The 24,230-nt window shown below is 41.6% G+C and overlaps 1 protein-coding gene across 1 annotated transcript in view; it reads left to right on the top strand.

The window, feature by feature from the left end:
* The window catches only part of LOC139749147 (NHL repeat-containing protein 2), a 432,672-nt gene that overhangs the window by 285,792 nt on the left and 122,650 nt on the right, over positions 1 to 24,230 (top strand). Inside the window, exon 10 of the mRNA XM_071662783.1 lies at positions 22,851 to 22,949. Within this exon, the coding sequence (XP_071518884.1) occupies positions 22,851 to 22,949 (99 nt within the window). The remainder of the gene's footprint in view (positions 1 to 22,850; positions 22,950 to 24,230) is intronic.

Below are 24,230 nucleotides of genomic sequence, written 5' to 3'. Positions count from 1 at the left end.
GAGGACAATGTGTGGTGTGAGGTGGTTTGATCGAGTAAGTAACGTAAGGGTAAGAGAGATGTGTGGAAATAAAAAGAGCGTGGTTGAGAGAGCAGAAGAGGGTGTTTTGAAATGGTTTGGGCACATGGAAAGAATGAGTGAGGAAAGATTGACCAAGAGGATATATGTGTCGGAGGTGGAGGGAACGAGGAGAAGAGGGAGACCAAATTGGAGGTGGAAAGATGGAGTGAAAGAGATTTTGTGTGATCGGGGCCTGAACATGCAGGAGGGTGAAAGGAGGGCAAGGAATAGAGTGAATTGGAGCGATGTGGTATACCGGGGTTGACGTGCTGTCAGTGGATTGAATCAAGGCATGTGAAGCGTCTGGGGTAAACCATGGAAAGCTGTGTAGGTATGTATATTTGCGTGTGTGGACGTATGTATATACATGTGTATGGGGGTGGGTTGGGCCATTTCTTTCGTCTGTTTCCTTGCGCTACCTCACAAACGTGGGAGACAGCGACAAAAAAAAAATATATAGATATATATATATATATATATATATATATATATATATATATATATATATATATATATATATATATATATATATATATATCTTTCTTTCTTTTAAACTATTCGCCATTTCCCGTGTTAGCGAGGTAGCGTTAAGAACAGAGGACTGGGCCTTTGAGGGAATATCCTCACCTGGCCCCCTTCTCTGTTCCTTCTTTTGGAAAATTAAAAAAAAAACAAGAGGGGAGGATTTCCAGCCCCCCGCTCCCTTCCCTTTTAGTCGCCTTCTATTACACGCAGGGAATACGTGGGAAGTATTCTTTCTCCCCTATCCCCAGGGATATATATATATTATTATCTATTATCTATTTTGCTTTGTTGCTGCCTCCCGCGCCAGCGAGGTAGCACAAGGAAACAGACAAAAGAATGGCCCAACCCACCCACATACACATGCATATACACACATGCCCATATACATATCTATACATTTCAACATATACATATATATACATACACAGACATATACACATATGCATGTTCATACATGCTGCCTTCATCCATTCCCTCCGCCACCCCGCCACACATGAAATGGCACCACCCTCCCCCAGCAGGCGTGCGAGGCAGTGCCAGGAAAAGTCAACAAAGGCCACATTTGCTCACACCCAGTCTCCAGCTGTTGTGTGCAATGCACCAAAACCACAGCTCCCCCTCCACATCCAGGCCCCACAAAACCTTTCACAGCCCACCCCAACCGCCTCACACGCCCCGGCCCAATCCACTGACAGCACGCTGACCCCGGCACACCACATCGCTCCAACTCACTCTACTCCCCGCATGCCCCTCACCCTCCCACATGTTCAGGCACCAATCACCCAAAATCTCCCCCACCCCACCATTCCATCTCCAACCCGGCCCCCCACCTCTCCCCGCTCCCCCCACCCCCAACACGCACATCCTCCCCGTCAACCTCCCCCCACTCACCCTCTCCACGCAACCACACCACCTCAACACCCCCCCCCCCCCTCCCGCTCCCCAAACCACACTCTCCCTACTACCACACATCTCTCTCACCCCCTCATCACTTACTCGATCAAACCACCTCACACCACACACCATCGCCAAACATCTCACCTCCAACACATCCACTCTCCCCCACACAACTCCATCCACAGCCCACGCCCCACAACCGCACAACACTGCTGGAACCACCACTCCCCCAAACACACACATTTCTGCTCTCCGAGACATGTTCTCGCCTTCCACACACTCCCCAACGCCCCAAGAACCCCCCCTACCCCGCGACCCACCCCCGCCTCCATGGTTCCACCCACCGCCAAATCCACTCCCAGACATCCAAAACACTCCACCCCCCCAGCCCCTCTCCACTCAAACTCACCTCCCAATACACCTGTCCCTCAACCCCACCGAACCCAACAACTCTGCTCCCATTCACATCAACTCCCAGCCCTCCACCCTCACACACTTCACCAAACCCAGCCACCAACTCCTGCAGCTTCTCACCCCAACCAGCCACCAGCTCTGCATCATCAGCGAACAGCAAATGACCCACTCCCCAAGTTCTCTCATCCACAACAGACCACACATCCGCCCCCCTCTCCAAAACTCCAGGATTCACCTCCCCAACAACCCCATCCACAAACAAACCAAACAACCATGGAGACCCCACGCACCCCCGCCGCAAACCGACACTCACCGGAAACCAATCACCCTCCTCCCCACCCACCCGCACACATCCCTTACATCCTCGACAAAAACTTCTCACTGCTTCTAGCAACTTACCTCCCACACCATATACTATCCTGGGGATAGGGGAGAAAGAATACTTCCCACGCATTCCTCACGTGTCGTAGAAGGCGACTAGAGGGGACGGGAGCGGGGGGCCAGAAATCCTCCCCTCCTTGTATTTTAACTTTCTAAAATGGGAAACAGAAGGAGTCACGCGGGGAGTGCTCATCCTCCTCGTTGGCTCAGATTGGGGTGTCTAAATGTGTGTGGATGTAACCAACATATGAAAAAAGGAGAGATAGGTAGTATGTTTAAGGAAAGGAACCTGGATGTTTTGGCTCTGAGTGAAACGAAGCTTAAGGGTAAAGGGGAAGAGTGGTTTGGGAATGTCTTGGAAGTAAAGTCAGGGGTTAGTGAGAGGACAAGAGCAAGGGAAGGAGTAGCACTACTCCTGAAACAGGAGTTGTGGGAGTATGTGATAGAATGTAAGAAAGTAAATTCTAGATTAATAAGGGTAAAACTGAAAGTTGATGGAGAGAGATGGGTGATTATTGGTGCACAGGCACCTGGGCATGAAAAGAAAGATCATGAGAGGCAAGTGTTTTAGGAGCAGCTGAATGAGTGTGTTAGTGGTTTTGATGCACAAGACCGGGTTATAGTGATGGGTGATTTGAATGTAAAGGTGAGTAATGTGGCAGTTGAGGGAATAATTGGTATACATGGGGTGTTCAGTGTTGTAAATGGAAATGGTGAAGAGCTTGTAGATTTATGTGCTGAAAAAGGACTGGTGATTGGGAATACCTGGTTTAAAAAGCGAGATATACATAAGTATACGTATGTAATTAGGAGAGATGGCCAGAGAGCATTATTGGATTACGTGTTAATTAACAGGCACGCGAAAGAGAGACTTTTGGATGTTAATGTGCTGAGAGGTGCAACTGGAGGGATATCTGATCATTATCTTGTGGAGGCGAAGGTGAAGATTTGTATGGGTTTTCAGAAAAGAAGAGAGAATGTTGGGGTGAAGAGGGTGGTGAGAGTAAGTCAGCTTGGGAAGGAGACTTGTGTGAGGAAGTACCAGGAGACACAGTACAGAATGGAAAAAGGTAAGAACAAAGGAGTTAAGGGGAGTGGGGGAGGAATGGGACGTATTTAGGGAAGCAGTGATGGCTTGCGCAAAATATGCTTGTGGCATGAGAAGCGTGGGAGGTGGGTTGATTAGAAAGGGTAGTGAGTGGTGGGATGAAGAAATGAGATTATTAGTGAAAGAAAAAAGAGAGGGATTTGGACGATTTTTGCAGGGAAAAAATGCAAATGAGTGGGAGATGTATAAAAGAAAGAGACAGGGGGTCAAGAGAAAGGTGCAAGAGGTGAAAAAGAGGGCAAATGATATATATATATACATATATATATATATATATATATATATATATATATATATATATATATATATATATATATATATTTTTTTTTTTTTTTTTTTTTTTTTTTTTTTTTTTTGCCGCTGTCTCCCGCGTTTGCGAGGTAGCGCAAGGAAACAGACGAAAGAAATGGCCCAACCCACCCCCATACACATGTATATACATACACGTCCACACATGCAAATATACATACCTACACAGCTTTCCATGGTTTACCCCAGACGCTTCACATGCCCTGATTCAATCCACTGACAGCACGTCAACCCCGGTATACCACATCGATCCAATTCACTCTATTCCTTGCCCTCCTTTCACCCTCCTGCATGTTCAGGCCCCGATCACACAAAATCTTTTTCACTCCATCTTTCCACCTCCAATTTGGTCTCCCACTTCTCCTCGTTCCCTCCACCTCTGACACATATATCCTCTTGGTCAATCTTTCCTCACTCATTCTCTCCATGTGCCCAAACCATTTCAAAACACCCTCTTCTGCTCTCTCAACCACGCTCTTTTTATTTCCTTACATCTCTCTTACCCTTACGTTACTTACTCGATCAAACCACCTCACACCACACATTGTCCTCAAACATCTCATTTCCAGCAAATCCACCCTCCTGCGCACAACTCTATCCATAGCCCACGCCTCGCAACCATACAAAATTGTTGGAACCACTATTCCTTCAAACATACCCATTTTTGCTTTCCGAGATAATGTTCTCGACTTCCACACATTCTTCAATGCTCCCAGGATTTTCGCCCCCTCCCCCACCCTATGATCCACTTCCGCTTCCATGGTTCCATCCGCTGCCAGATCCACTCCCAGATATCTAAAACACTTTACTTCCTCCAGTTTTTCTCCATTCAAACTTACCTCCCAATTGACTTGACCCTCAACCCTACTGTACCTAATAACCTTGCTCTTATTCACATTTACTCTTAACTTTCTTCTTTCACACGCTTTACCGAACTCAGTCACCAGCTTCTGTAGTTTCTCACATGAATCTGCCACCAGCGCTGTATCATCAGCGAACAACAACTGACTCACTTCCCACGCTCTCTCATCCACAACAGACTTCATACTTGCCCCTCTTTCCAAAACTCTTGCATTCACCTCCCTAACAACCCCATCCATAAACAAATTAAACAACCATGGAGACATCACACACCCCTGCCGCAAACCTACATTCACTGAGAACCAATCACTTTCCTCTCTTCCTACACGTACACATGCCTTACAACCTCGATAAAAACTTTTCACTGCTTCTAACAACTTGCCTCCCACACCATATATTCTTAATACCTTCCACAGTGCATCTCTATCAACTCTATCATATGCCTTCTCCAGATCCGTAAATGCTACATACAAATCCATTTGCTTTTCTAAGTATTTCTCACATACATTCTTCAAAGCAAACACCTGATCCACACATCCTCTACCACTTCTGAAACCACACTGCTCTTCCCCAATCTGATGCTCTGTACATGCCTTCACCCTCTCAATCAATACCCTCCCATACAATTTGCCAGGAATACTCAACAAACTTATACCTCTGAAATTTGAGCACTCACTCTTATCCCCTATGCCTTTGTACAATGGCACTATGCACGCATTCCGCCAATCCTCAGGCACCTCACCATGAGTTATACATACATTAAATAACCTTACCAACCAGTCAATAATACAGTCACCCCCTTTTTTAATAAATTCCACTGCAATACCATCCAAACCTGCTGCCTTGCCGGCTTTCATCTTCCGCAAAGCTTTTACTACCTCTTCTCTGTTTACCAAATCATTTTCCCTAACCCTCTCACTTTGCACACCATCTCGACCAAAACACCCTATATCTGCCACTCTATCATCAAACACATTCAACAAACCTTCAAAATACTCACTCCATCTCTCTCTCACATCACCACTACTTGTTATCACCTCCCCATTTGCACCCTTCACTGAAGTTTCCATTTGCTCCCTTGTCTTACGCACTTTATTTACCTCCTTCCAGAACATCTTTTTATTCTCCCTAAAATTTAAACCTCCAACAGCCAAGATCGAACCTGGGACCCCTGTGCAAGAGGTAGGCATGCTAACCGCTAGGCTATGGGACTGTATAATAGGAAACAACTATTCGAAATACTAAGTACTCGAATACCCTTCATCTCACAATGGTGAGCAACGGGTTCTATACCGGTTATTTCCGAACAGATGCACATAGCCCGCTGATAGCGTTTTACAGAACCTAACTGTACATCGCGGAGGTATATGAATACGAATAAAGTGCATATGAACGTGCACCTTCATAGAACATACAAACCTCCAACAGCCAGGATAGAAACCGGGACCCCTGTGCAAGAGGCAGGCATGCTAACCGCTAGGCTATGGGACTGTATAATAGGAAACAACTATTCGAAATACTAAGTACTCGAATGCCCTTCTTCTCACAATGGTGAGCAACGGGGTCTATACCGGTTATTTCTGAGCAGACGCACATAGCCAGCTGATAGCGCTTTACCGAACCTAACTGTACAATGCGGAGGTATATGAATACGAATAACCTTTAATCTACTCCCTTTGTCTTGTAATGACCCTGCGGAATATCAATTTGAAGCTTTTTGCCTCTTTTTGAAATCCCTGTTGAAGTTTCGTTCCCCTACTTAGTCGTCACTAGTAATCTACTACCACATCTGAAAAAAATGTCATGCATCTCACTTATCCACCAGAACATCAAAGAAAGTGCATTTCTTTTATCTAGGCATGGTGTTGCTCGTTATTGTGTTCAGTATCTGAATAAAAGAAAATTTCTAGTAGAGTTGTTAATTTTTTGGTCCAAAGAAAGTTATTTGTTCCTTATATGTATGTAGATAAAGTTTTGTCTGTGGAAATAAGTAAACAAATAGAAAACATTATTATTATTATTATTTATTATTATTTTTATTTTGCTTTATCGCTGTCTCCCGCATTTGCTAGGTAGCGCAAGGAAACAGAAGAAAGAAATGGCCCAACCCACCCCCATACACATGTATATACACACACGTCCACACACGCAAACATACACACCCATACATCTCAATGTACACATATATATACACACACAGACACATACATATATACCCATGCACACAATTCACACTGCCTGCCTTTATTCATTCCCATCGCCACCTCGCCACACATGGAATACCATCCCCCTCCCCCCTCATGTGTGCGAGGTAGCGCTAGGAAAAGATAACAAAGGCCCCATTCGTTCACACTCAGTCTCCAGCTGTCATGCAATAATGCCCGAAACCACAGCTCCCTTTCCACATCCAGGCCCCACACAGCTTTCATGGTTTACCCCAGACACTTCACATGCCCTGATTCAATCCACTGACAGCACGTCAACCCCAGTATACCACATCGATCCAATTCACTCTATTCCTTGCCCGCCTTTCACCCTCCTGCATGTTCAGGCCCCGATCACTCAAAATCTTTTTCACTCCCACTTCTCCTCGTTCCCTCCACCTCCAACACATATATCCTCTTGGTCAATCTTTCCTCACTCATTCTCTCCATGTGCCCAAACCATTTCAAAACACCCTCTTCTGCTCTCTCAACCACGCTCTTTTTATTTCCACACATCTCTCTTACCCTTACATTACTCACTCAATCAAACCACCTCACACCACACATTGTCCTCAAACATCTCATTTCCAGCACATCCACCCTCCTGAGCACAACTCTATCTATAGCCCACGCCTCGCAACCATACAACATTGTTGGAACCACTATTCCTTCAAACATACCCATTTTTGCTTTCTGAGATAATGTTCTCGACTTCCACACATTCTTCAATGCTCCCAGGATTTTCGCCCCCTCCCCCACCCTATGATTCACTTTCGCTTCCATGGTTCCATCCGCTGCCAGATCCACTCCCAGATATCTAAAACACTTTACTTCCTCCAGTTTTTCTCCATTCAAACTTACCTCCCAATTGACTTGACCCTCAACCCTACTGTTCCTAATAACCTTGCTGTTATTCACATTTACTCTCAGCTTTCTTCTTTCACATACTTTACCAAACTCAGTTTGCCAAACTCAGTCACCAGCTTCTGCAGTTTCTCACACGAATCAGCCACCAATGCTGTATCATCAGCAAACAACAACTGACTCACTTTCCAAGCTCTCTCATCCACAACAGACTGCATACTTGCCCCTCTTTCCAAAACTCTTGCATTTACCTCCCTAACAACCCCATCCATAAACAAATTAAACAACCATGGAGACATCACGCACACCTGCCGCAAACCAACATTCACTGAGAACCAACCACTTTCCTCTCTTCCTACACATACACATGCCTTACATCCTCGTTGAAAGCTTTTCACTGCTTCTAACAACTTACCTCCCACACCATATATTCTTAATACCTTCCACAGAGCATCTCTATGAATTCTATCATATGCCTTCTCCAGATCCATAAATGCTACATACAAATCCATTTGCTTTTCTAAGTATTTCTCACATACATTCTTCAAAGCAAACACCTGATCCACACATCCTCTACCACTTCTGAAACCACACTGCTCTTCCCCAATCTGATGCTCTGTACATACATGCCTGCACCCTCTCAATCAACACCCTCCCATATAATTTCCCAGGAATACTCAACAAATTTATACCTCTGTAATTTGAGCACTCACCTTTATCCACTTTGCCTTTGTACGATGGCACTATGCATGCATTCTGCCAGTCCTCAGGCACCTCACCATGAGTCATACATACATTAAATATCCTTACCAACCAGTCAACAACACAGTCACCCCCTTTTTTAATAAATTCAACTGCAATAACATCCAAACCCGCTGCCTTGCCAGCTTCTAACTTCCGTAGAGCTTTTACTACCTCTTCTCTGTTTAACAAATCATTCTCCCTAACCTTCTCACTTCATACATCACCTTGACCAAAACACCCAATATCTGCCACTCTGTCATCTAACACATTCAACAAACCTTCAAAATACTCACTCCATCTACTTCTCACATCACCACTACTTGATATCACCTCCCCATTAGCAAACTTCACCGATGTTCCCATTTGTTCTCTTGTTTTACGCTTTTTATTTACCTTCTTCCCATTTTTTTTATTCTATCTAAATTTTAATGATACTCTCTCACCCCAACTCTCATTTGCTCTCTTTTTAACCTCTTGCACCTTTCTCTTGACCTCCTTCCTCTTTCTTTTATACATCTCCCAGTCATTTGCACTATTTCCCTGCAAAACTCGTCCAAATGCCTCTCTCTTCTCTTTCAGTAATGATCTTACTTCTTCATCCCACCACTCACTACCCTTTCTAATCTACCCAGCTCCCACACTTCTCATGCCACAAGCATCTTTTGCGCAAGCCATCACTATTTTATTTTATATTTCATTATACTTTGTCGCTGCCTCCCGCATTAGCGAGGTAGTGCAAGGAAACAGATGAAAGAATAGCCCAACCCACCCACATACACATGTATATACATACACATACACACACAGCACATAAACATGCCTATACATCTCAAGGCATATATATATATATATATATATATATATATATATCTTTCTTTCTTTCTTTCAAACTATTCGCCATTTCCCGCATTAGCGAGGTAGCGTTAAGAACAGAGGACTGGGCCTTTGAGGGAATACCCTCACCTGGCCCAATTCTCTGTTCCTTCTTTTGGAAAATTAAAAAAAAAACGAGAGGGGAGGATTTCCAGCCCCCCGCTCCCTCCCCTTTTAGTCGCCTTCTACGACACGCAGGGAATACGTGGGAAGTACTCTTAATCCCCTATCCCCAGGGATATACATATATATATATATATATATATATATATATATATATATATATATATATATATATATATATATATATATATACATACATATATACATATATATACACATTTTTCTTCTCCATACCTCCCGTGTCAGCGAGGTAGCTTCAGTTACAGACAAAGGCATACATATGTATATTTATACACACACAGACATATACATATATACACATGTACATAATTCATACTGTCTGCTCTTATTCATTCCCGTCGCCACCCTGCCACACATGAAATGACAACACCCTCCCGCTGCATGTGTGCGAGGTAGCGCAAGGAAAAGACAACAAAGGCCAAATTCATTCACACTCAGTCTCTAGCTGTTATGTATCATGCACCAAAACCACAGCTATCTTTCCACATCCAGGCCCCACAAAACTTTGTATGGTTTACCCCAGACGCTTCACATGCCCTGGTTCAATCTATTTACAGCACGTCGACCCCGGTATACCACATCGTTCCAATTCACTCTATTCCTTGCATGCCTTTTACCCTCCTGCATGCTAAGGCCCCGATCACTCAAAATATTTTTCAATCCATTTTTCCACCTCCAATTTGGTCTCCCACTTCTCCTTGTTCCCTCCACCTCTGACACATATATCCTCTTTGTCAAACTCTCCTCACTCATTCTCTCCATGTGACCAAACCATTTTAAAACACTCTCTTCTGCTCTCTCAACCACACTCTTTTTATTACCACTCATCTCACATACCCTTTCATTACTTACTCGATCAAACCACTTCACACCATATATTTTCCTCAAACATCTCATTTCCAGCACATCCACCCTCCTCTGCAGAGCTCTATCTATAGCCCATGCCTCACAACCATATAACATTCTTGGAACCACTATTCCTTTAAACATACCCATTTTTGCTTTCCAAGATAACGTTCTCGACTTCCACACATTTTCCAGTGCTCCCAGAACTTTTGCCCGCTACTCCACGCAATGATTCACTTCCACTTCCATGGTTCCATTTGCTGCCATATCCACTCCCAGATATCTAAAACACTTCACTTGCTCCAGTTTTTCTCCATTCAAACTTACCTCCCAATTGACTTGTCCCTCAACCCTACTGTACCTAATAACTTTGCTCTTATTCACATTTACTTTCAGCTTTCTTTTTTCACACACTTTACCAAACTCAGTCACCAGCTTCTGCAGTTTCTCACATGAATCAGCCACCAGCGCTGTATCATCAGTGAACAAAAACTGACTCACTTCCCAAGCTCTCTCATCCACAACAGACTGCATACTTGCCCTCTTTCCAAAACTCTTGCATTCACCTCTCTAACAACCCCATCCATAAACAAATTAAACAACCATGGAGACGTCACACACCCCTGCCGCAAACCAACATTCACTGAGAACCAATCACTTTCCTCTCTTCCTACACGTACACATGCCTTACATCCTCAATAAAAACTTTTCACTGCTTCTAACAACTTGCCTCCCACACCATATATTCTTAATACCTTCCACAGAGCATCTCTGTCAACTCTATCATATGTCTTCTGTGGATCCATAAATGCTACATACAAATCCATTTGTTTTTCTAAGTATTTCTCACATACATTCTTCAAAGCAAATACCTGATCCACACATCCTCTACCACTTCTGAAACCACACTGCTCTTTCCCAATCTGATGCTCTGTACATGCCTTCACCCTCTCAATCTATACCCTCTCATATAATTTACCAGGAATACTCAACAAACTTATACCTCTGTAATTTGAGCACTCACTCTTATCCCCTTTGCCTTTGTACAATGGCACTATTCAAGCATTCCGCCAATCCTCAGGCACCTCACCATGAATCATACATACATTAAATAACCTTACCAACCAGTCAACAATACAGTCACCCCCTTTTTTAATAAATTCCACTGCAATACCATCCAAACCCGTTGCCTTGCCGGCTTTCATCTTCCGCAAAGCTTTTACTACCTCTTCTCTGTTTACCAGATCATTTTCCGTAACCCTCTCACTTTGCACACCACCTCGACCAAAACACCCTATATCTGCCACTCTATCATCAAACACTCACTCCATCTCCTTCTCACATCACCACTACTTATTATCACCTCCCATTATATATATATATATATATCCCCTATCCCTGGGGATAGGGGAGAAAGAATACTTCCCATGTGTTCCCTGCGTGTCGTAGAAGGCGACTAAAAGGGGAGGGAGCGAGGGGCTGGAAATCCTCCCCTCTCATCATTTTTTTTTTTTTTCATTTTCCAAAAGAAGGAACAGAGAAGGGGGCCAGGTGAGGATATTCCCTCAAAGGCCCAGTCCTCTGTTCTTAACGCTACCTCGCTAACCCGGGAAATGGCGAATAGTTTGAAAGATAAAGAAAAGAATAGATGAAGTGAAACAGAAGTTTGCTGAAAAGTATCCAGACACTCCTATTACACATCGCAGTGCACTGCAGCAGTTAATTGCCAAGTTTCATGAAACTGGATCAGTTGCTGATGTACTGAGATTTGGCAGGCCAGCAGTAGTAACAGAGGAGAATATATTGGATATTTCAGATTCCATAGTGCAAAGCCTGAAAAAGTGTATACATAAATTGGCACAGCACATGAGCATCTCATATAGCAGCACATGTAGAGTGCTAAGGAAGCAATTGCATCTGCATCCCCACAAGATAACATCAGCGCATAAGTAGAAAGAAAGGGACGACATCAAGTGTGTTGAATGTTGCCAATAGTTTAGAGACTTCATAACTGCCAGTGAAGAGGATGTCCTGAATGTCATATTACTTACTGATGAGGTGTGATTTCATTTATACAATTACATCAATACTAAAAACAGCCATGTCTTGGTCAGTGACTAATCTGCATGACACCATAGAGACACCATTACATTATCAGAAGGTTGGTGTGTGGTGTGCCATTTCTCGAAATTGGATAATCAGTCCCACTTTCTACAGTGGCACAATCAACTTGGAACGTTTTTGTAAATTGATTCTCTACCCATTAATTGGTCATTTAGATTAGGATGATATTGCCGACGGCTACTTCCCACAGGACATCGCTACTGTCCACTTAGCTCAGGTCTCTATGAAGGTACTGTGTGATGTGTTTGAGAATAGAATTTTTTCAAAGGACGTTTGGCCACAACAATTGCTGGAACGTACAACCCCTTATTGTTTGTGGGAAGCAATGAAAGGCAATGTTTTCAAAGACAAGCCTCACATTATCCCTGAATTGAAGGAAATCATCACAAATTTCAGTAGGAACATCTCTGATTGATATGGGTGCCATTTCAATAATTTGTTGCAATGTAAGTATGGGAAATGTATTTATATGAATATACAGAGATTCTCTGAATATACTCATCAATAGGTGCACAGGTACTTTTTGTTCACCATGTAATTCAGAGACAATGTGTGTATTATATTAAGATAAAAAGAAATGATGTATAAAACTTTGATAAAATGATATGATAGCAATGTCACTACTGATGCTGTATGTTTTTACTCCCACAAAGAAGCCATCCAGCAGGGCCACAAAGAATGCAACCTAAACACCCACCCTAGCAATACCACTTGCCTATGACGCAACTCCTACTTCTCCCAAGTAATGATGGTTTCCATAGCTAGGCCAAAAGGAGCTTGTGCCCACATGACATTTGCATGATTTATGGATAAAATTTTATTGATGCTTTGGTAAATTGTGAAACATTTAGACAGGAGCATTAGGTAGTAATATTTGGTAGAAGTAGTTGGTAGGAACATTAGACAGGTGCCTTTGCAAAACTGAGCTAGGCTTGTCCTCTGCCAGTGGCCTGTTAAGGGTGAGGCACTAAAGGCTAAGAAGCGGCACTGGAGTTCACTGATTATGGGAACTCATATGCCATAGCCACCTTGAGGGAGTTCCAGTTGGGAACAAGTGTCAGAGATATAGATAGATAAACTGTGGATATTCAGAACTTGATGTCATGGTTGGTAAAATTGTATACATTATTTGAAGTACATATGCTCAAAACTGTGGTTGGCAAGGGACCTCTGTGTAGTAGTAAAAACAGGATAGCAAAGCAGAAGGTATCTCCACACCGACCTATCCTTCTTGCTGAACCGCCAGCAGGAGAAAGATAAGAAAATAATACTATGCAGTATAAGGGTAAGATACTGTCATGGAAATTTTACAGGAAACAGTGGATTGAAAAAAAGTTTCCTGTAAGTTTGACAACATCCATTTCATGGATGGACTTTGGAAAACAACAAAACAGATAATCTGGCTTCCATACTGCTACCAGATCTAAGTGAAGCATTTATCCAGCTTTCATTTGAAGGTACTTGTAGTCTGTATTTACTACTTTGGGAGGTAGTTCATTCCAGTACTTCACCATGTTATATGTGAAAACTATTATCTACATTGCTATAATATCTCCATCCTTTTATCAACATACCATTTATTTCTGGTCATTGAGCCTCTGTCTGAGGTGATGGATTTTTCTATGATGTGCTCTCAAAATTATTTGGTATTTTGAAATTTTCTATTGGGTTTCCCCAGAGTCTGCCTTTTCAGAGAGAACAATATATCTTTCCACATAAAGTTTACTTCAGAGTGAAGGGATTAGTTTGGTTGCTCTACTTTGAATTGATCAGGTTTAGGGATCAGAACTAAATGGTGTAGCCTACTCCAAATGAAGTCTAGCCAGAGCATTATAAAAGGTATTTATGGTATCCATTGTTGTGTTGTTTACATTTCTAGCCATGAAACCTAACATCCTGTCAGCTGAATAGTATGCAACTAGGCATTGTTTACCATATATAAGCTCATTATTCATTATCACTCCAAGGTCTTGTGATGATAGGTCAAGTAAGGAGGCAATATAAAGCTCAGGTACACTGTACTGAAATACTTGAGGAGATATTAATACAACTAGAGTGAAAATGCTTGTGTGTGTGAGCTGGCGAGTGAACTGCAACTGACTCTGGGTGGACTGACTGGCCTTCACATAGACACTGACCTGGAACACTAAATTAGACCACCACAGCTCTGTAAACCACTTGATACATCCCTTTCTTCAATATGAATATATTTTTATCTATTATACTTAACCGTTGTGCCCTGCATTAGCGAGGTGGCACAAGGAAACAGATGAGGAACAGCCCAACCCACCCACATACACATGTATATACATAAAAAGCGAATATATACATAACAGTAGAGCGAGCTACAGAAATAATGAAAATAATTAAAATACATGCATTGATCTTCAGTAAAACAATTATATAAAATTTTTGCAATTTGATACTGTAGAAATTCCAAATCAAAACTCATTGAAATTAAAGCACTCTCATTATAACAGCCAAGAATTACAATAAAATACAGTGCAGATACAGGCTACACATACAAAATTATAGGATGAACCTCAGTTTGATCATCTACTAGATAAAGTATTGGTGTTTTTTGATCCTCAGACCAGTGCAATGGACCTGGTTACAATATAGGACTGTCAGGAGACATGGCATCAGGTTTGCTGGTCTCCTTTGTTTGGCATGTTGGTTGCATTGATGGTTCATATGACTCTGCTCTCAAGGGGCTACTGGCTCGATCTCATCAGTCTAGTACAGTTCCCAGTGAAACCCTGCAGTCTCCACTTTTCATTGATCCATACCATCTGCTCTCCTAACATAGTATCTCTCATATGTAGAAGTTGATGACAGTTCTTCTAGTATATCTGATCACTGACTTTACCCACAGATATTTGAGGTGAGAATTCCTCTAGGCATACTCCTGGCATCCACTGTTGACTGCCAGGAAGTTGTGTGCATATTGTATTGCCTGGAGAGTAGGAACTAGTGAATATGAACCTCAGTCACAATTGTATGCCTGTTTAGCTTTCTTTCTAACCATATTCAGAAATGTGTTGCTCTGTGGAGTGGTATGGTTATGGCAAAGTTAAAGTATATGGCGTGACTGTCTTACACTAGTGACTCATGACGTGCTGAGCTTGAACGCATATCCTCACTTGTTTAAGAATGCCACGACCTCTACTTGACAGGACAAATTGCACTTTTGTAAGCAGAATCTTCATTGTTTTCACAAAATCTTTGACTTTCCCATTAAACTACATATGTTTAGGAATAGAGGTGATGTGCTTAAACAGCCATTTTTTCAGGAAGGCTTGAAAATCTACCATGCTGAACTGTAGTCCATTATCAGACACTAGGGTGTGGTACTTCATGTATAGATGACCTGAATCACTTGGATCACTCTCTTTGATATGAGGCTCCATAGTTAGGCTACATATGTATAGTTACTGTACAGTAGTAGTCTACAGCAAACAGTAGATCATGACTGGCAAAATGACAAATGTCAGCCCTCACCTAAGACCAGGATTGAGGAGCAAAATTATGGTTTCAAAGATGTTCCATACTTAGGCTTTCTCTTTTCATTAAACAAATGTCTCAGAGGTTGACAAGTATTTTAAGATCTTCTGACATTTCCAGCTAGAAGGGTGCCTCTCTCAAACAACACAGATAACCCTCTAACACAGTATGACCCTCATGTGCAATGTCCAGCAATTCCTTGCAAAAGAGACTGGCACCACTTGCTAGTTCCCTTTAAAGATTAATTCATTGTCTGTTTACAGTTTGCCTTGTTAGTTAAAGAATGGATGCACCACAGCCAGAATTGAAGTTTTTGTGTCAGACCATCCTAACTTTATCACTTTGTGCAGCTCTTGCAAGGTTTCACACTATTCTGTACGTCTTCAGGTTTCCTGAATCCTTTTTTCATTCACCATTAGAGTGGCTTGGTTCTCCACTGTGTAAAGCATGTTACCTGTAGTCATGTTTTCCACATAAGTAGGCAAATATGCATGAGTAAGAGTATCTCAAAAAGCCAAATTTTATTCATTAATATATATATCATCTGAACTGTAACCTGGATGACACAGTAGCTTCCTTTGTAGTCATGCAGGTGAAGCTTCCACGAGCTTCTTGAACATGGATTCTGAAGGTTGATGATCTGTCTATTCTTTGACTAATTTGCATCCTAACAAATACTGGTGGAAGCGTTTACAAGCATACAAGATACAAGTGAGATGACCTGACCATACTTGATGAGTGCAGTGCCTTGTCCTGTTTATAATGAATCACACTTCACAGTAACCTCATCCATCATACTGTAGCACTGAAAATGGGTGCCACTAAAACAGCTCTCTTAGCATCTTTAAATGACTGCTGTTGAGCCTATTGCTGCATGTGTATAGTATAATTTTTTGTAATTTTCCTCAGAGGTTGGGTCATGTTTGCCAGCTCAGGCAAAAGTTTGGACTAGCACTGAATAATTCCAAAGAAATACAGCAGTCAAAACAGGCATCTCCCTCAAGGCTTTAACTTTCTATAATGCAGGCTTAACTCCCTGTGGCATTACTGTATGACCAGTAAAGGGTATTCTCTTAGCCTGAGCTGAGGTCTGTCCACTCCTAGAGCCACATTGCCTTCCTCTAATTCCATAAAAACTGGTGCAGTTTCTTATAATGGTCTTCAATTTTTCCTCTTCAATCCTACCACAGCCAAACAGTGAAATCATTAGCTTTAACTTCAGCTCTTGGTAAACCTTCTTTTAGCTAATGAATGTGATGTTTGAAGTCTTCAATGCAGAACCAATCCCAAATGGCATCCAGAACCATCTGTATCTACAGAAGGTGGTACTGAATATAGTCAGGTTGAAGTTCTGCTCTTGTAGTTGTCAAAGAAAAATGCATTACTCCCAGAACTGGGAAGACATTGCTCTCTATAATCATGTGACAGTGTCCTCAATAACTGGTGATGGGTAGTGCTCTCTTCTGATGGTGCCTTATTCAGAGCTCTTGACTCAAGAGAAATCCTCAGCTTTCCATTATTCTTTTGCACTACAACCATTTATGACACCCAGTCTCCTGGCAATTCAGCTTTAGAAATGATTCCCAGTTATTCCAAATGATCTAGCTCCTTTATCATTTGAGAACATGTAGCCTCTGGTACTTGAATGTGGTGCTTGTTTTACTGGAGGCCCTGATTCACTGACTCAAATTTTAAAAAGTATAGTCAACTTGCCCTCTGATCTGTCAAACTCCTGTGGGTAATGTTGCAGTCATGTACCTTTAGTATTGGCTTAACATGACACTTATGTTGTATGGATATTGGCTTTACAGTTCTCTTACTGCAGGTTCAGCATATCATTACCCTTCATTTTTAACAAACCAAAAGACACTGTTTACCTCTAGGAAGTTTCACAATCTAGGTTGAATGATCTGATGCCCATGACACCATGATCTTCAATTCTCCCATTGAAAGGTTGCCTTTCTGTCCATTTCTATAGAAAACTGTGCTAGACAGCTGAACCCTTTCCAGCTGGTTGTCACCTATATACATGAATGAATACTGCATTGCAATCTGTTCCACCATCATTCTGTAATCTAATCTTGAACTTCGTTTCTCATTTTCAAGGTAACAGTTTGCTCTGCTTTAAGATAAGCATTTAATGCCATCCTTACAGTGTAGACTTCCAGTTCTGAGTCTTGCAGTATATATGTGTTAACCATTGCATTAACTCCAGGTGTCCCAAGATGTGAACTTGTTTTCTTTCAACTCTTGGCTATTTATCATGAAGTAGTTCCATGCTTTGCACCTCAAACTCACTTTGCCTCAAGTCTGACAAAACTCCTGTTGCTTTCTGTAGTCTCTTCCTCAATATCTACTGTCAGAGATCCACCCCATTTCTGCAAACTTGACTGTATTTCTTGACTGCTCCTCTTCACATGCAAATGAATATACACTGCCACCTAATTTTTGCATGTTTATTAGTTCACTGGCTTGGCATATCTTTAGGGTAAGATCAGGTGAAATATTGTTTTCCTCAAGCAAATGATCATGGACCTTATTATCACTTATATCAAACATAGTGTGGCCCATTAAAACATGATTTGGTATGATATTCTCAAAATCACAGTTGAGGGCAAGATTTCGAATTGCAGAAACATAGTGCTCAAAAGATTCATAAGGTGCGTGTCCATTTAGATAGAACCTATACTTCTCAAAAGCAGTATTTCATAGGGGCTGGCAGTAATCCTTGAATGCTGTGAGCACCTGCTTGATATCCCTCTTCTGCTCTGGAATGAATGTGAAAGTGTTGAATACCTCATGTGCCTTGGCTTCTATCAGTCAGCAACATTGATACTTGCATTTGTCTTCTCATTTTATTTAACTTTTTTGCCACTCTGTAACAGCATCATTGGCTTTTCCATTCACAACTTTGCTACATATTTATCATGAATGTTGAAACAGGCTGGAGGTTGTAAAACATATAGTGCTACCGAGGAAGTCTTCTCATCATACCAAGAGGGGTCATTCCAGGTTGCCACCAACTGACTCTGGGCAGGCTAACCAGCCTTCACATAGACCACTCCTACCTCAGAACACTCGAGTAACCCACAGCAGTTCTTTATCTAAACCACTTATTACCATTCCTTTCATCTTTATCTTCTTGTAGAAGTTTATCAAGTATATGTACTCATGATATATATATTTTTGACACCAAAGTGCAAAACTGTGCATTTGCCTATATTGCCATGTCCACTCAGCTGGTTTATCTAAATTCCTTTGAATCTCCTGGTAATCATCCTATGAGTTGATTATGTTTTCAAGTTTAGTGTTGTTGGTAAATTTTGCAATTCTGGTAGTGAGTCCTCTCTGTAGGTCATTGATATAGACAATGAAAGGTATGAGTCCTAGGACTAAGCATTTTGGAATTCCACTGGACACATGAAACCAATCAGATACTTCCCTGTTTAACACTATTCTTTGCTTTCTGAGAGAATTCAATGTCTTATGCTTTGAGCTTTGATTCCATTTAGCAATCTTTATATGCTACCGTACTGAAGGTTTTATGAAAGTTCGAGTACATGAGAGTGTATTTTGGAGTCCCATTTGTTTCATTCTTGACTAAAATATTCAGTCAGATTTGGTAAACATGATCTTTGATTCAATGAACCATGTTGATGGTCTGTCATGAATCTAATTTCAACTAGGAATTTAATAGTTTATTGCTAATTATTATTTCTAATACTTTACCTAGATTTGAAGTGAAGCTGATAGGGTTGGTAGCTTGAAGTATATATCCTGTCACCAAATTTGGGATTTGATATTACATTAACTAACTTCCAGTTGTTAGGAACTTTCCCTTTCTGCAATGATTTGTTGATTATATTGGTGAACTGAAAAGCTAATTGCCTGCTGGCTTCTTTCAGTTTTCTAAAGAAGATATTGTCTGGACCAGTAGATTTGTTCAAATTCTTTGTTTAGATATTAAGGAGATGAAGTATTGGTGGCAGCCAAAGACCAGGGAGGTATATTCCCAGTCCTACCCACCTGGGTATTGGGGAGGTTTAGTGATGGTTGTGGGTGAGCCAGCACCTCAGTGGTTGTCAAGTTGCACTCCTCTGACCCAGGTAGTTGTCTTTCCTTTCTGCCTTACCCACATATGGACTAATGACGTTTTGTCTATAAATATACAGTCTCTCCTGGATTCACATAGAACTTGACAACACTTAACTCACACAGCTCATTCTTTGTAACTTTAGATTTTCCTGTGGTGAGAACTATGTGGCGAAATAGTAGGAGCAATAGATAGAAGAGTTAAGAGTAAATGTGAATAAGAGCAAGGTTATTAGGTACAGTAGGGTTGAGGGTCAAGTCAATTGGGAGGTGAGTTTGAATGGAGAAAAACTGGAGGAAGTGAAGTGTTTTAGATATCTGGGAGTGGATCTGGCAGCGGATGGAACCATGGAAGTGGAAGTGGATCATAGGGTGGGGGAGGGGGCGAAAATTCTGGGAGCCTTGAAGAATGTGTGGAAGTCGAGAACATTATCTCGGAAAGCAAAAATGGGTATGTTTGAAGGAATAGTGGTTCCAACAATGTTGTATGGTTGCGAGGCGTGGGCTATAGATAGAGTTGTGCGCAGGAGGATGGATGTGCTGGAAATGAGATGTTTGAGGACAATGTGTGGTGTGAGGTGGTTTGATCGAGTAAGTAACGTAAGGGTAAGAGAGATGTGTGGAAATAAAAAGAGCGTGGTTGAGAGAGCAGAAGAGGGTGTTTTGAAATGGTTTGGGCACATGGAGAGAATGAGTGAGGAAAGATTGACCAAGAGGATATATGTGTTGGAGGTGGAGGGAACGAGGAGAAGAGGGAGACCAAATTGGAGGTGGAAAGATGGAGTGAAAAAGATTTTGTGTGATCGGGGCCTGAACATGCAGGAGGGTGAAAGGAGGGCAAGGAATAGAGTGAATTGGAGCGATGTGGTATACCGGGGTTGACGTGCTGTCAGTGGATTGAATCACGGCATGTGAAGCATCTGGGGTAAACAATGGAAAGCTGTGTAGGTATGTATATTTGCGTGTGTGGACGTGTATGTATATACATGTGTATGGGGGTGGGTTGGGCCATTTCTTTCGTCTGTTTCCTTGCGCTACCTCGCAAACGCGGGAGACAGCGACAAAGCAAAAAAAAAAAAAAAAAAAAGTATATAGAAATAGTAGGTAGGAACATTTAGGTAGGAGCATTGGAAAAAAGTATTAGGTAGAAGTAGTAGGTAGTAGCTTTAGATAGACACATTAGGTAGTAGTCAGTAGGAACAAATCAGTAAGAGCCTCCGCAGACACTGCGCTAGAGTTGCCCTCGGCCGCTGGCACTGGAGTTCACTTGTTATGGAGACTCTATTGCCATGGCCACCCCCTTGAGGGAGTTCCATTTGGAACAGGCATCAGATATATAGATAGATAGATAGAATTACTGGGGCTGGATGCATATTGGACACCATTATCAGGGCAGAACAGGGGCAGAAACCACAGAAATTATTTGAATGAAAAAGATACAGAACACTACCTCCTCAAATTAAGACTTTGGAAATTCATGCATCATTTTGGCAGCAATTTTGAATGTACAGGCATTTGGATTATGGATGTTTGGACAGGTTGTATACTTGTACAAAAGAAAAAAAAAATTGGGGGGTGGGGGTAACAGTTAATCAAAGCCTAAGGTTTTTTGCCAGGAAGTGATTTAATGAAATTTATGAATAAATTTTCTTATGAAATGGAAAATTTCCACATTGGAATATCATCCTTCATGCCCAGTTAGGACTAAAGAATCCCTTAGTCTCAGAAAATTATGTTTTTTCATCCAGGCTCCTTCTAAGCCCTTATTAGCAAGGAACACTCACTGTTAGATCAGGAAATTGCTTCTTTCTAACTTGGTTGAATTAAGGTAGAATGGCAAGAGGAGGGTTTGGCATTCAACAAACATCTTTATTCAAAAGTATTTCAGTTTAGGTATGGCCATGGGTATATCACCTTTATAAGAGAATTTATGGCTAGGACCAGATTCCCATCGAGGGTAAATACTTTGACTTTTTCACAGGTTTTTCTCAAACTCTCCACTTTCATATAAATGTACTTTTAGATTTTCATAGGATTTGTCTTTAGGTGAAAATTATAAGTTCTCATGAATGGACAACCATTTTTCTACTGTAGGGAGAATGTTTGAACATCCATATATTTTCAGTTTTCTTGCTTCCCATCTTTCCTTTTAAAACAAAACTTCTTGAGAGTTGGTAATAACACCCCAAGGCTCAGTGATCAGTGAGATATTGTCTTAGCAGGTTAATTAGCACTATTTGACCTCTGTATTATGACTTCATAGGCTTAGGTAGGTTATATACTTTTAGTCTTCTTGAATGATAATTTTTTTCATATTCGAGGTACCAGTCAGGGACAAAAGTCCACATCTAAGCCAGACCTTAATTAATATGTAGAGAGGTTAATGAGAGGGAAATAGAAGAGCAAGGGAAAGTATTTAAGAATTTTGGAGGAAGTGAAAAACCTGTCTTTTGAAATGTGCCAGGCATAGTTATTGAGAAAGACTTAAGAGGGTCGTGACCTTCTAAGTGTAGGGAAAGAAACAGTTATCAAAACAGCCCACCCTTGAATTGCCATTGGCCACACAGTAATCGTGTCATGCAACAGCTTGCCGAGTATTGTGTGGTCTAGCTAGTGGTGGGACCACACAAGCAGCTCACTTTTGGTGTTTGTTGGTCTCCATAAAAGATCATGTGCTGGCCTTGTAAGTATTGTGGTGATTAAAGACCATGAATCCTGTTTGAGACACCATATTCTTGTGAATGAAGCACTGTTTTAACTCCCCATTGAGCAATTGCTTTCTCAGATGCCCACAGACTCTGTCTATGATAGAGAAAAAGATTTTGATCTTCCAGAGTACACATTCTGTTTAAGAATGAATATGTAAATATCTAAGTAACCTCTCCAATTATTTACAACAGATAAAGGTGGCTCATCCTTCTGGAAAGGCTTACAAAATATCAACTGTGATTGGAGGTGAATGTACAGAGAAGGCTGAAGGTGATGTCAGAGATTCTAAGGTATAGTTACATTATTCAGAACAGTAAGTAGTTGTTATGTTCACGAACTTTATCCCAAAGTTTTCTTCTTTTGTAAATTATCACTCTTCATATTATAATTTTTCTAGAACTTGATTGCCGTTTCCTGCATTAGTGAGGTAGTTCCAAGAAACAGACAAACAAAGGCCATGTCTGCATATCTGCTCACATATGCATATATATACAGTACATATATATATATATACACATACATACGTGTGGGGAGTGCTCATCCTCATCTGTGGTTCAGATTGGGGTGTCTAAATGTTTGTGGATGTAACCAAGATGAGAAAAAAGGAGAGATAGGTAGTATGATTGAGGAAAGGAACCTGGATGTTTTGGCTCTGAGTAAAACAAAGCTCAAGGGTAAAGAGGAAGAGTGGTTTGGGAATGTCTTGGGAGTAAAGTCAGGGGTCGGTGAGAGGACAGGAGCAAAGGAAGGAGTAGCACTCCTCCTGAAGCAAGAGTTGTGGGAGTATGTGATAGAGTGTAAGAAAGTAACTTCTAGATTGATATGGGTAAACCTGAAAGTGGATGGAGAGAGATAGGTGGTTATTAGTGCATATGCACCTTGTCATGAGAAGAAAGATCATGAGAGGCAAATGATTTGAGAGTAGCTGAGAGAGTGTGTTGGCAGTTTCGATGCATGGGACCAGGTTATAGTGATGGGTAATTTCAATGCAAAGGTAAGTAATCTGGTAGTTGTGGGTATAATTGGTGTACATGGGGTGTTTGGTGTTGTAAATGGAAATGATGAAGAGCTTGTGGATTTGTGTTCTAAAAAAGGACGGGTGATTGGGAATACTTGGTTTAAAAAGAGAGATATACATAAGTCAGTTGTTGTTCGCTGATGATACAGCGCTGGTGGCTGATTCATGTGAGAAACTGCAGAAGCTGGTGACTGAGTTTGGTAAAGTGTGTGGAAGAAGAAAGTTGAGAGTAAATGTGAATAAGAGCAAGGTTATTAGGTACAGTAGGGGTGAGGGTCAAGTCAATTGGGAGGTGAGTTTGAATGGAGAAAAACTGGAGGAAGTGAAGTGTTTTAGATATCTGGGAGTGGATCTGTCAGCGGATGGAACCATGGAAGCGGAAGTGGATCATAGGGTGGGGGAGGGGGCGAAAATTTTGGGAGCCTTGAAAAATGTGTGGAAGTCGAGAACACTATCTCGGAAAGCAAAAATGGGTATGTTTGAGGGAATAGTGGTTCCAACAATGTTGTATGGTTGCGAGGCGTGGGCTATGGATAGAGATGTGCGCAGGAGG

This window comes from Panulirus ornatus, chromosome 6 (genome assembly GCF_036320965.1).
Source record: "Panulirus ornatus isolate Po-2019 chromosome 6, ASM3632096v1, whole genome shotgun sequence".
NCBI lineage: Eukaryota > Metazoa > Arthropoda > Malacostraca > Decapoda > Palinuridae > Panulirus > Panulirus ornatus.
The sequence above is the reverse complement of the archived record's forward strand: the minus strand, read 5'-3'. Positions and strand labels throughout refer to the sequence as shown.